This window comes from Phacochoerus africanus, chromosome 15 (assembly GCF_016906955.1).
Source record: "Phacochoerus africanus isolate WHEZ1 chromosome 15, ROS_Pafr_v1, whole genome shotgun sequence".
Lineage (NCBI taxonomy): Eukaryota > Metazoa > Chordata > Mammalia > Artiodactyla > Suidae > Phacochoerus > Phacochoerus africanus.
In genome coordinates this window covers 43,676,580-43,690,132 of record NC_062558.1, presented here as the reverse complement: position 1 = coordinate 43,690,132, position 13,553 = coordinate 43,676,580, and the positions used below count along the sequence as shown (strand labels likewise).

General features: G+C 46.6%; 1 protein-coding gene across 2 annotated transcripts in view; it reads right to left on the bottom strand.

The window, feature by feature from the left end:
• MYO18B (myosin XVIIIB) overlaps window positions 1-13,553 on the bottom strand; it is a 237,253-nt gene that overhangs the window by 111,664 nt on the left and 112,036 nt on the right. Inside the window, exons 26-28 of one of the 2 annotated variants that reach the window (XM_047761184.1) lie at window positions 7,334-7,453; window positions 6,952-7,069; window positions 3,167-3,288 (exon numbers count right to left, since the gene is read on the bottom strand). In XM_047761184.1, the coding sequence (XP_047617140.1) occupies window positions 3,167-3,288; window positions 6,952-7,069; window positions 7,334-7,453 (360 nt within the window). The remainder of the gene's footprint in view (window positions 1-3,166; window positions 3,289-6,951; window positions 7,070-7,333; window positions 7,454-13,553) is intronic. The other variant, XM_047761185.1, reaches the window with a different exon arrangement.

Sequence of the window (13,553 nt, the reverse complement as noted above, 5' to 3'; positions counted from 1 at the left end):
TGCAAAAGAATGAATCCAGACAAAGACTTTACACAAAAATTAACTCAAATGGAGACCTAAATGTAAAATGCAAAATTATTAAGTTCCTAGAAGATAACAAAAGAGAAAACCTTGATGTCCTTGGGTTTGGCAATGACTTTTTAGATATGACACCAAAGGCATGACCCATGAAGGGAAGAATTTATAAGCTGGACTTGATTAAAATTAAAAATTTCTGCTCTGCCATAGAAACTATCAAGAGAGTGTAAAGCCACAGAAAGGGAGAAAAAATGTTTGCAAAAGACAAATCTGAAGAAGAACATATCCAAAATACAAATAACTTTGAAAACTCAACAATCAGAAAACAAAGAGCTCAATTAAAAAATAGGCCAAAGACCTTGGAGTTCCCGTCGTGGTTAACAAATCTGACTAGGAAGCACGAGGTTGCATGTTCGATCCCTAGCCTTGCTCAGTGGGTTAAGGATCCAGCATTGCATATGTGGCTTGGATCTGGTGTTGCTTTGGCTCTGGCGCAGGCCAGTGGCTACAGCTCCAATTAGACCCCTAGCCTGAGAACCTCCATATGTCTTGGGTACGGCCCTAGAAAAGACAAAAAAAAAAAAAAATAGTCCAAAGACCTTAACAGATACTTCACCAAAGAAGATTACAGGTGGCAAATAACAATATGAAAATATGCTCCACATCAAATATCATCAGGAATTGCACATTAAAACAAGATAGTACCCCCCACCTACTAGAGGGGCTAAAATTCAAACACTGCCAATACCAAATGCTGACGAGGATATGGAGTAACAAGAATTCTTACTCACTGGTGGTGGGAATGGAAAATGGTGTAGCCACTTTGAGAGACAGTTTGATGGATTCTTACAAAACTAAACATACTCGTACCATATGATCCAGTGACTATGCACCTTAGTATTTGCCCAAAGGCACTGAAAATTTATGTCCACATAAAAACCTACACCTGGACATTTACTGCAACTTTATTCACAACTGCCAAAACATGGAAGCAAATGAGATGAATGAATAAATGAACTGTAATACATCCAGACGATGGAATATGACTTAGAGCTAAACAGAAATGATCTATCAAGCTACAAACAAAACGATGTGGAGGAACCTTAAACGCATAGTACAAAGTGAAAGAAGTCAGCCTGAAAAGACTGCATATGGTCTGATTCCAATTACATGACATTCTGGAAATGACAAAACTATGGACACAGTAAAAACATCAGAGGTTGCCGGAGGTTCGGGGTAAAGGATGAATTGATGGAGACAGAGGATTTCTAAGGCAGTAAATCTATGATGTATGAAACTACAATGATGGATACATGTCATTACACATTTGTCCAAACCCACAGAATGTGCAAAAGTAAACCCTAAGGTGAACTATGGACTCTGATGATAATGATATCAATGTAGGCTCACTGATTGTAATAAATGAACCATCTAGTGGTTGTTGATAATGGGGGAGATGATGCATGTTTAGGGACAGGGAGTAGATGGGAAATCTCTCTCTTCCTCTCAGTTTTTCTGTGAGCCTTAAACAACTGAGTTGGTTGGACTCGGCCGTGTGCTGAAGCTGTCTTGTACTGGCTTATGAGAGCTGGTACTGTCCATCTCTTTCCAGTTCCACTTCAATGACATCCAATGATAGCTCAAAATGGGCCATGGTAGGAATATTTCCACCACAGAAATGGGCAAATGCTACACATCGGGGTTTTTGTTTTCAGAGAGCCAGTTTACCAGCACACCACTGGTTAAACTATAGACTGGTTAGCATGTAAACTAGAAGTGGTTGGAGGCAAAGCAAAATAATCAGAGGCTAAACTACCACTACTTCATCTAGAAATGCTAGACAAGGTTACACTGTATTTGTGATGTTCTGCTGCACTCTCAAGAAAGAAAGGGAAACTGGGAGGGGGTCAGAAATGCAGAGGTCACAAAAAAGGAGCAGTAATAATACATGCTGACACTATGGCAGCCAGGGGTGGGAGAAGAAGAGCAGCAGAAAGATCCAGAAATATCTCTAAGGATAAAGGCTGTGTTCAAATGAACAGAGAGAGAGAGACAGAAGACAAGGCCTTGGCCCCATGGGAGATGGGGCTTAGAAAGAAGAGCCCTGCACTAAGCCAGGCCCCTCAAGGGGCTCACCTCAGGGAGGGGGGCAAGAAAAGCTCCACTCACTGGCCTTTCGGAAGCTGGTCAGGAGGCTTGCTGCCCCTCTGGCTCTGTGGGGTTGGGGAGAAAGATTTCTCACAAGAAATCAAAACCCCAGGCCTGTGCCCCATGTGGGTTTAGAGCTCAAATTGACACTTTGCGTATGCTGCAAAAATCTAAAATGCAGAATTCAGCAGAACCTCGGGGATGGCTGCAGAAAGAAAAAAAAAAGTGCAAAAGTGCTTCTTCCACAGGAACACATCCACAGCCTTGTAAACTCTGGACTTGCTTTAACATCAACAAAGAAGTTTTTAAAAGTTTTATAAGTAAGATCAACTCACAATAAAAAAAAAAAAGCTAAATACACATAAAATCTAATCATACGAGTCAGAAGGGAGACAAAAGGAACACCCACAATGCAGACTACTTGGGGCTGGTGCATGGGAGTTGTGGGAGTCGAGGGCCTGGGGAAGGTGAGCTACAAAACTGACAAAACACAAAGGGCGACAGTCCCCAGAGGCAGTCAGTGTAACCTGTGGTAACAGAACAACCTGCAGGAGACGCTGAAGTCTCTTGGCTGCAGCGTGGCAGGTGGTTGAGGGAAGAGGCTGAAAGCAAGGAGACCAGCTAGGAGGCCGCTGCACTGGTCTAGATGAGAGATGGAGGCAGGTGGCAGGTTAGAGGAGAGGGGATGTGGATGGATACCATTCGCCTATTCTAAGAGCGTTTTACAATTATTTAATAGACAGGAAATCTGAGGCCCAAGAGGTAAAAGTGATGTCCACAAGGTCAAAGTAGAAAGGAAGCTGGAAGTCGGATATCCTGAGTTGGACCACAGTATAGAACACTCGCATGGAGAAAACCACTTCCCAGATCCCACAGCCCCCCGCAGGTGTGATATCAGTGGAGGCAGAAAAACATGACCCCGGTGAGGCCCACTCCCCACGCCTGGGTTTGGCCGACCCCTAGAGTGGAGGCAAGGCCTGGCCCGTCTCCTCCCTCTCACCTTCTGCTCCAGCTCTTTCCTAGATGTCAGCTCTGAGTCCAGCCTCTCCTCGGACTGCTGGAGACGCTTCCTGAGAAACTTGTTCTCCGTCTGAGCACAGTCGAAGCGCAGCTGCCACTCGTCTGTTTAAGAGAGTCAGAGAGGCCAGGATGGAAGGATCGGGAATGAGGGCGGTTCCCCGCCACAGCCTTAGCTCTTTGAGCCCAGCCTCACAGTGTTCATAGAGCCCCTGAGCCTCAACCTTGGACTTCAGATTAGGAAGGCCCACATTAAATCTAAGCTTAAAAACACCACTTCCTCCAGGCAGCCTGCCCTGACCACCTCCAGGTGTCTACAGTTACTGACTGCTCGCTATTTTAAGCTTGTTTTATATTGCTCCCCTTCTCTACAAGGGTGCACATGCCTTTTTGCCCCCCAAGGAAATGCCATAATTTTGAGAGTAGAGGAGCTGTTTTAGTCATTTGTGGGCTTTCCACACCCCCTAGAAGAGTCCCCTTCACACAGAAGTTTCTCCCTCATGGTAACATGAGTTCTCCAACCAGAGTCAGACTACTGACCAAGCACACTGGGTGACAGAGTATGTGATCAGTGACTGTTGGTGGCATTAACAAATATATCACTGAGCAATAACTACAGTGTCTACTAAATGCAGCACAAGAGGGAGAGACTAATCCCAAGACGTCTCTCTGTGACAAGAGAACAATCCCTGGATTTGGTAAAAACTTAAAAATATCACTTGCTGGTGTGATGAAAACTGCTTGGCTGAATAGAATAGGCTAGTATAGGTTGTGATATCTTTTGACTGAATATCAACAGAGTAGTATCTGTCCTTTAAGGCAATGGAGACATGGAGAACACTGCAAAAATGGTCAGTTTGTGCATAGCGACTGCCCATCTCTCCATCCATTCATCCACTCACTCACTGAGCACACTCCTCCACACCAGGCACTAGGGATAGTGAAACCAGTAAGAGACCATTCTGTCTTCCAGAAGTATCTACTGGTGGAGACAAGCATGCAAAAAGGCCGCTTCAAAGGAGCGTGACCAGGACTCTCATTAAGGAAGCTTAGGGAAATCTGAAAGGGAACTCAAATGCATAAGGGCAGCAAACTCAGTTTAGTTCATGATTGTGTAGCAGGACTTGCCACAATGCCCTGCATATCGTAAACCCTGGATAACGTTCACCAGCTAGGTGGGTGGATGGAGGATAGGGTGTATGCATAGGTGCGTAATGGAGGAATGGATGATAACACTGAGGTCTTGCAGGTGGTGACCCCAACAGGGACTCTAACATAACTAACCCAAACAGAAGGATGAGATAACTCTAAGAAGTTAGAGTTTGTTCAAGTTTCCATCTGGGGAAATAATATCCTGGTAGGAAAGGAATCCTAACTCCCCACCAGGAAAAAAAATCTCATGTAGAAAACAGCATGGCCTGCAGGAGGAAGGAGCAGCCCACAGCATTTCTGCAGTGGCCTGTGCGCTCAGTGCTGTGCTGGACGGAGGAGAGGCACATGGGCCACGTGAACAGATGAGGAAACTGGTCTCTATCCTTCAAGGCTGATTTGCACCTCCAACCTCCCTCCCCATGGGTGCCGGTCTTAACCAGTACATGAAATGAGCCTTTCCTTATCCAGCCACATCTTTCCTGGCTTTGACCTCCCATCCAGAGTGCCAGGTTCTAGAAAGGAGGGCCCGACTAAAGCTCTTCTGTAACACCCCTCCACACCAGCCCCGCAGACTCCAGCTCCATGATGGATGTATACCATAAAAGGTTCTCTTTAAATACTTAACCATGCATAGTGGGAAAGCATATATATTTTTAATAATTTATACTCTAGCTTGATCCATCAAGGAGGCTGTGGCAGCACTGCAGTGGTGTGATTAAAGTGTTTTATTGCTTCTTTCAACTTTCCTGTATTTTAGAAATTTTTCTATAATGAGTATGTATTACTTTCAAAATGAAAAACAAAATATTTGTGGACTGGCTGCCTGGAATGAGCATCCTGATCTGAAAGCCTGCACGATGCGGTGACTAATGTGCAGGCCCCCCCACCCCGCTGCCACCATCCACCTCCCCGGGAAAACATCTTTCCCTGGGAAAACAAATGTCAGGCAAGTGCCATTTAGACATAAATCACAGGCAGGAGGAAACTGAGGCCGATATTCTTCTGGGAAAAGGGTGCTGGTTCCCCACTCCCTGCTCAGACCCTACCTTGCTGGGTCTCTTGTATCTGAGAACCTCAGAATCCTCTGGGTAACCTCCCTGGCAAGGCCACTCCAGGGGTGGCCAGGAGGAGTGGATGATGAGAGTGGTGCTGGAGGCAAATGCGCCTGGTCTCTTGCCGCCACCTCCTGACCGCCATCCTCTGAGCATCCCTGACATTTCTACGGCATCGACTCTCTGGGGGCCACTGAAGGAATGATGTCAACGTTCTATAAAAGCCGACACACACACTGGGAACGCTTCTCAACTAACTCATTTCAACTGGAGAAAGGAGGTGACAGAGATGTCACCCTGCCCATGCAGCTGTGAGATGTGAGTCTCCAGGCAACCATCCGAGATGGGCACCACCAGAAATCCCTGACTCCGCCGAGCACATCTCTCACTGGGCAGTTCAGGGGTCCTCCCCTCACTCCATTCATTCGATAACTGCTGAGTACCTGACATCACTTTTAACTAACCCAAACAGAAGGACGGGACAGGGGCAGTCCCTGCCCCACAGGAGATGAGTAGGGATAATGATCCCACTAATAAGAACACTGGAAATAATGATAAAGTAACTAACGGCTATTCAGCATTCTGTACCACGCTCGTGACCTAAATACTTTTCATTCATCATCTATGGCTACATCCACTTGAAAGATGAGAAAACTGAGGCGTGATAATTTCTTTGCCCAAAGGCACCCAGCTAATAAGCAATGGAGTCTAGATTCAAATCCTGTAAATTTCACTTTTAACCACTGAACTGTCTTCCTCAACCTTTATATTAAAAACATCTGTATAAATATAAGTATGCCTTGCCCATTCATAGAACCACTCTTTTTTAAAAAGTCATTTTTGGAATTCGCACTGCGGCACATTGAGTTAAGAATCCAACAGTAGTGGTTTAGCGGTTAATGAACCCGACTAGTATGCATGAGGATGCGGGTTCGATCCCTGGCCTGGCTCAGTGGGTTAGAGATCCAGCATTGCCATGAGCTGTGGTGTAGGTCGAAGACGTGGCTCAGATCCTGAGTGGCTGTGGCTGTGATATGAGCCAGTAGCTACAACTCCGATTCGACCCCTAGCCTGGCAATGCCACAGGTATAGCCCTCAAAAGACAAAAAAAAAAAAAAAAAAAAAAAAAAAAGAATCCAACTGCAGTGGCTTGGGTAGCAGAGGTGTGGGTTTGATGCCTGGCCTGGTACAGTGGGTTAAAGGATCTGGAGTTGCCACAGCTGTGGCGTAGGTCAATTCCTGGCCTGGGAACTTCCGTATGCCTAAGGTGCAGCCATTAAAAAAAAGTCATTCTTTGTATTATTAATGAATAGTACCTGTCACAATGATAGTTTATTACTTACAATACTGTTGGATTACCTGTTTAATGCCGCCTCTTCCACTAGATTAAAAGCTCCAAGAAGGAAAGATTGTGTTTTTTCTGCCAATGTCTCAGCCCCTAATGCAGTGTCTAGCACATCATAAGCACTCAGAATATGTGAATGAATGAATGAATGAATGATGAGTGAAACGAAAGGACAACTTTCTCTACTAGCCGCTAATCCCATGAGTCCCGGTGGCTCACCTCCTCCTCCTCCTCCAGTGTGACTCCTTTCCAAGTCATTCAACTGAATTTTCTGCTGGGCTTCTTCCAACTGCTTCTCTACTTCTCCCAAACTCTTCTGGACTTGCTCATACTTGCTCTGGAATGGAGGCCTCAAAGTTTCAAACTGGAGCTGGACAGAGGCCTGGGCTGACCATCTCACCAAGGTGCCTCCACGCCAGGACCTTCCCCCTGCACGGGCTTCACCCAGGACACCTCCAAAGCCAAAACAGGGGAAAACCCACACGTCCTCCAGGACCATGAGCATGGGTGTCGGTGAGCCTGTGTATCCCAGATGTGAGCAGAGGGAGGGCAGACCCATCTCCCCCCGTCACTCCCACCCCCAGCACTCCCACCCATTCACCTTTAGCTCCTGGACCTCCCTGGAGGCCCGCAGCCGCTCTGCCCGCTCACTCTCCAGCACCTGGCAGGCCATGTCCCCTTTGAAGCGCTCATCGGCCAGCTCTGTGGTCAACGCAGCAATCTGGGATGGGAGGGTTAAGGCAGGGTCACTCAATGGAGTCAACCCTTCTCCCCATGCACTCTATAGGACCATTCTTGGACCAATCACTGGCTCTCATGGCAAGGCAACCCTTCAGCATAATGAGGTGGTTAAGAACCTGGAGGTCAGAGTTTTACTGGTCTTGGTGTGTTAGAATTCCGGACCCCATACTCACTGGCTGTGTGACTCTGAACCAAGCAAGATCCCTTTTCCTTCCTTCCTTCTATTTCTTTCCTCTTCTTTCTTATATCTTGCTTTATTTTTAATTATAATTGATTTACAATGTTGTGCCAATTGCTGCCGTACAGCAAAGTGACACAGTCATACGTATACATACATCCCCCTTTTTTTTTTTTGATGGGCAAGAAATAGATTTATTAAAACAGGAAGGTTATGAGAGATGCAAGCGGGCAGGCAAGGAAGCTCTCCCCTTTCTTATATTATCGTCAATCACAGTCTATCCCAAGAGACTGGATATAGTTCCCTGTCTATACAGTAGGATATTACTGTCTTATCTATTCTAAATATCATAGTTTGCATCTACTAACCCCAAACTCCCAGTCCATCCCACTCCCTCTCCCCTCCCCCAGCAACCACAAGTCTGTTTTCTATGTCTGTGAGTCTGTTCTGTAGGTAGGTTCGTTTGTGCCATATTTTAAATTCCACATATAAGTGATATCATATGGTATTTGTCTTTGTCTTTCTTACTTCACTTAGTATGATAATCTCTAGTTGCATCCATCTTATTGCAAATGGCATTATTTTGTTCTTTTTTATGGCTGAGTAGTACTTCATTATATATACATAGGATGCCTTTCTGATGCCCAGTTTTCTCAACTTTAGAGTGGGATGAGAGATAACTCATAGAAATGTTTTGAGAATTAAGTGAGAGAACCCACATAAAGCTTAGCACATAGTAATAAGCACTCAATTTAAAAATAGTCATTTTAATAGAAACTCTCCTTAGCCATCTTTTCTCACTAGACCAACCAACAGGCTCCCTCAGTGAGATATAGAGATATCCACCACCCAGGAATGCTCTCAGCCAGGAAACCTCGCTGTGGTTCCCGATGGTCCATCTGCCTCTCTATCGTTCCCGACAGCTGTGCACACCCAGTATCAACTATGTGTGTTCCCAACACATTTATGCCTGTTACATTTTTACCACAATTGCTTATTAGCTATTACATAAACCTATAAAATGTGACTGGGCAGGGAGTTTCCATGAAAACTAGGTTAAATGCTTTGGAAGGAATGCAAGTGAATTGCTTCTTAAAATTTTGTCAAATAGGTCTAAGTGCAAAAATGATAGAGAAAAAATAAGAGGAGTTCCCATCATGGCACAGCGGAAATGAATCCAACTAGGAACCATAAGGTTGTGGGTTCGATCCCTGGCCTCACTCAGTGGGTTAAGGATCTGACATTGCCGTGAGCTGTGGTGTAGGTTGCAGATGCGGCTCAGATCTGGCAACGCTAATGGCTGTGGTGTAGGCTGGCGGCTACAGCTCCAGTTAGACCCCTAGCCTGGGAACTTCCATATGCCACGGGTAAAAAAAAAAAAAAAAGACACACACACACACAAAAAAAAGAAAGATAGAAAGAAAAAAATTAGAAGTAAAAATTCAGGCCTTCTGCCTTCAAATTACTTTGCCATTTGCTCTGCTTTAAAAGAATCAAAACTGGAAGTTAGACACTTGTATGTTAGGAGTGTGGTTTAAAAAAAGTAGATCTGGAGGCAGAAGCTCATCCTCAAAAGGCTTTGGTCCACCTCAGTGAGTTAAGTTAGACATGTTTAAAACAAAAACTAAAAATGTTTACTTTTAAATGAATCCCCATTTTCACTGACTTTTTTTTTAATACCTAAGGGTTTAGCGCTTCTGGTCTTGTTGTTCCAAGATATAGCCTTCTGGGTTCAAGAATATGCTGAACAAAGTGAGGAGAGAAATATACAAATGGACAGTTTATGACCAAGAGGCTCAGAAATGACCTCGAACGGAAGAAGAGTTGCTGTGAAACTGAGGCTGCTCCTTATGTGAGGCAGTGGTTAAAGTTCCGAGGGGAGGGAAGGAAAAGGGGAAAAAAAAAATAGAGGCAAGGCACAGGGTTTGAGTTCAGACATAGCAACTAACAAACTGTGTGACCTTGGGCGAGTCCCCTTCTCTGGGGCTGTGGCCATCTGAGCTATGAAATGGATTGAATCAGGCCATGTCTACTGTCTTCCTGGCATTCCCATTCTGTGTCATGAAGTCTGCCTATAAAGACATCAAAACACCACCCTCCGAGTGGTACTGAGGGGCTCATGGGGTGTTGTCACACACATGTGAAGTGGCCCTTCTAGCCTGGAATCCAGCTGCCCTTCCAAGCTGGTCTTCACCAATACTGTCAGCTCACAGGCTGTCTCAGAAATCACTCAGCTGCCCCATGAAGAGGAGGATGCGGATCTATACATTCTGACATAAAAATATATATATATATATATATATATATATATATATATATATATATCCCCAGGACATATTGCCAAGGGGAGAAAAAGCAAAGTTGCAGAATAGAACGTTTGGCGTGTCCCCATTTTGGTTAGTACTTGCACAGAAAAAGGCGCTCGCAAACTGTTAACAGAGATTTTTTTTTTTCCCCTGCAAGGGTGGATTCAGAGGACTCCAATCTCCTTGTGATGCATTTGGGTACTGGTGACTTTTTAAACCACCATCATCAGAAAAACACGGAACAAAGTATCTTTTAAAAATAGCCTAAAAAACAAATGGAGCTGCGGTTGCTCGTCCCCTCCCCTCCTGCAGGCCATCGGCTCCCCTCCCACCTTGAGGGCCACTCCAGCAGCTGGTGCACCAAAATGCCAATTAATAGAAACAGAGAAAACATGGAGGCTTAAGGGCATGTTCTGAAGTCATGCAACAAGTAAGTGGCAGAGCACAGACGAGGATCCAGGTCCTCAGATCCAAGTAATAACCACCAGGTGAAAGGGGGTGGGGGGCTCTCTCCCAGGTGCTCCTGGCTGCCTTTGCCTCGGGGCTTCCTTTGCTATTCCTCTGCAGCTTAGTCTTTAAAGTATCCAATGCCAGCACCTTGGACGGTGGTTTAAATGCAAATTCCAGGAACCTCACATCCCCCAAACCAAAATCTGAGGTGGGACCCAGGAATATGAATTTCAACAAACTCCAAGGTGATTCTTCAGCATGACAAAGTTTAAGAATTCCAGCCATTGAAACAGCTAGAACTGCCTCCTAACTTTGGTCTCACTGGGCTTTAGATGGGTTAGCTTTGCCTATGGGCTGGAAAAATATTCAAGCTGGAAAAGTGATCACTTGCAGGGGGCTGTGAATGCAGGAACACCCCTCACCCCACTCCCACCCTGCCATCAGCATTGATCCCAGACACCAGGTTTGTGTTCTCTCCGCCTTAGCCAATTAGTGTGAAATTTAATTGTGCTAATCGGCCTGAGCAAAGGGAGCACAAAATTAATTTAATGCATTAATTTTGAGTTTCACAGAACCCAAGCCTGGAGCCCAAAGGACAATTAGTCCTTTCAAACTGGGAAAATGACAAATCCTTTTCTCAGAGACAGTAGCCCCCACCTTACCCTGTCCCCACAAAGCCCTCTCCCTTTGCATATTTTGAGGTTCAAGGGCTTCATCCTTAAGGTGAGGGGTGGGCACCACACCCAGAGCTATTAGGTAAGTGCAAAATGAAAGCCAGTTTAATGATGGGGACAGCCTGGTTTGCAAACCTAGAAGGTTCTTGGGAGATTACTCAAGGACCAATTAACCAGAAATTATTCTGCAAACCTCCCTGGATCCACCACTTGACCAAATGGTGGATCAGAAACCCTCTTTCTAAGAGACAATATCCCCAAATGTCTGCCAGAAAGAGGGGGGCAGAAATGAATGAATTTGTACATTTGTATAGAGTCAAAAGAAATTATATATCCTGCACACGGGCACCATGCACAATTTGGGGGAATAGTGGGTAAAGGGGAATTTTTTCTGTCTTTTTAGGGCCACACCCATGGCATATGGAGGTTCCCAGGCTAAGGGTCCAATCAGACCTGTAGCCGCTGGCCTATGCCACAGCTACAGCAATGATGGATCCTTAACCCACTGAGCAGAGCCAGGAATCGAACCTGCATCCTCATGGATACCAATCAGATTCATTTCCGCTGAGACACGATGGGAACTCCAGTAAAGGGAATTTGATGGACATTAAATGCCAAGCACACGTGGGGTCCTTGGCACACCTGCCACTCATGATGTGAGCACCTACTGCTTGCCCTGCCCCAATCATTAAAGACCTCACCATCGAGTTGGGGAAATGAAAAAACCACATGTGGGGCACCCCTAGGTCTTGGCCCAATGCTGCCCTTGGTTCTTCTGTTCAAGGACTTTTGAACCCCAAATCACCTTTCCTGTAGAGAGCAAGTGGCACCCTTTCACTCTCCACCAGTACTTTCCAACTTAACCAAAACGATCTGTGCATTATAAGCCCTTGTATGAGAAACAGCTCACACTCATCCAACCCTGAGAACAGACCCACGCTTAGCACTGGGCACAAACACCTGATAAAGAGGGCATTTCTGTTATTCCCTTTCCACAGAACAAGAAGTAGTAAGAGGCAAATGATTTGCTCAAATCATAGCAAGGAGGGAGTCCAGCCCAGGCAACCTGACTCCCAGGTCCCAGCTGGACTTCTGCCCAAATGCTGTCCTCTGTCCCACATCCATCATCGAACTCAATCCCCTGCCCCCAGGCCCCTGGGGGTCAGCAGTGCGGGAAGCATGACTCAGGGAGGTGACATGAAACAGCCTGCAGGGTGCAGATCTATGGCCAGATAAGACCTGGACAACAACCACCTCGCAGGGCCATGGCTAAAGGGAGCCTGTGGACCCCCATTGGAAGGGAAGCCCCATCCCCATCAACCTGAGTGACTATAAGAGAAAATGGGGGGAAAAAAAGGGGGGGGGAAGAGAGGGGGCAGGAGAGAAAATGGATCAATAGGTGAAGGACAGCCTAACTGCAGGACCAGCTGGGACTGGGGGTGCCACTGGTCCAGGAGATAAAACCAAGGTTCAGTCTCTTGGTACCTGCTCTAAGGCTGCCCCAGCTACTAGGGAAGATTCAGAATCAATCTCTGGCTTAGTGGCAGGCTCCAGGGTTCCCCAGAGATGCACATGGGACACCAGTTCAGGCATCATTCTGTGTATTTCTCTGCCAACTGGGGACACCCCCGGCTCCTAAGTCACAGTACCACCTTAGTCATAATCAGGACCACCAACAGAGCTTACAGAGGCCTCAGCAGCAGGAGAGGGAGCACTGGCAGCTCCAGATAGGTGAGGAAACTGAGGTGCCCGGACGCAGCTGGCCAGTGGCAGGGCTGGGCCATGAATCAAGGCAGCCCGGCCCCAGAGCCTTCACTCCTGACCACGCTGAGAGACTGCCTCTTGGGGGCTCAGAAAACAATGCTGAGTGAACTCAGTGTCTGTGAACCGGGTATAGAGGCCAATGGAAATAAATGGGGCTCATTCTGTAAGAACACTGAGAAGAAGGGCCTTCTGCTGAGTGGGACACGAGGGATGACACATTGCCCACTGGCCTTGGGAGGAGAAGTGACAGTTACAGGTTTTCATAAGCTTTAGAGGGCAGTCTTTATGGGACTCCAGTGCCCCTCGAAGAGAATACAACCCCTCGGATCTGTCACCCACACATCCCTTCTTGAGAATGTTCTTTGATGCCATCCACCTTCAGGATGGCATTCAATCCTCTAACCCTGTGATCTGGCCCAGCTTCATGGCCTGACCCCCACCGTATAATCTCCTCCCTACACACACACACATGCACGTGGCTGCAGGGGCCAGATCAGGTCCCACCTTGGTCTGGGCCCCTGCTCCGCCCTCCTCTGGCAATGTCTCCCCACCTCCTCCCCAGCTGGCTCCTGCTCACCCTTCAAGATCCCTCCTCCAAGAAGCCCCCCTGAGCCCGTGCCCTCTCTGTGTCTATGTCCCTCCTCTATCCCAGCCAGTCTGGAGGGAGCCAGCCAGACCCGCGTTCAGATCTGTGACTCATGGGCTGTG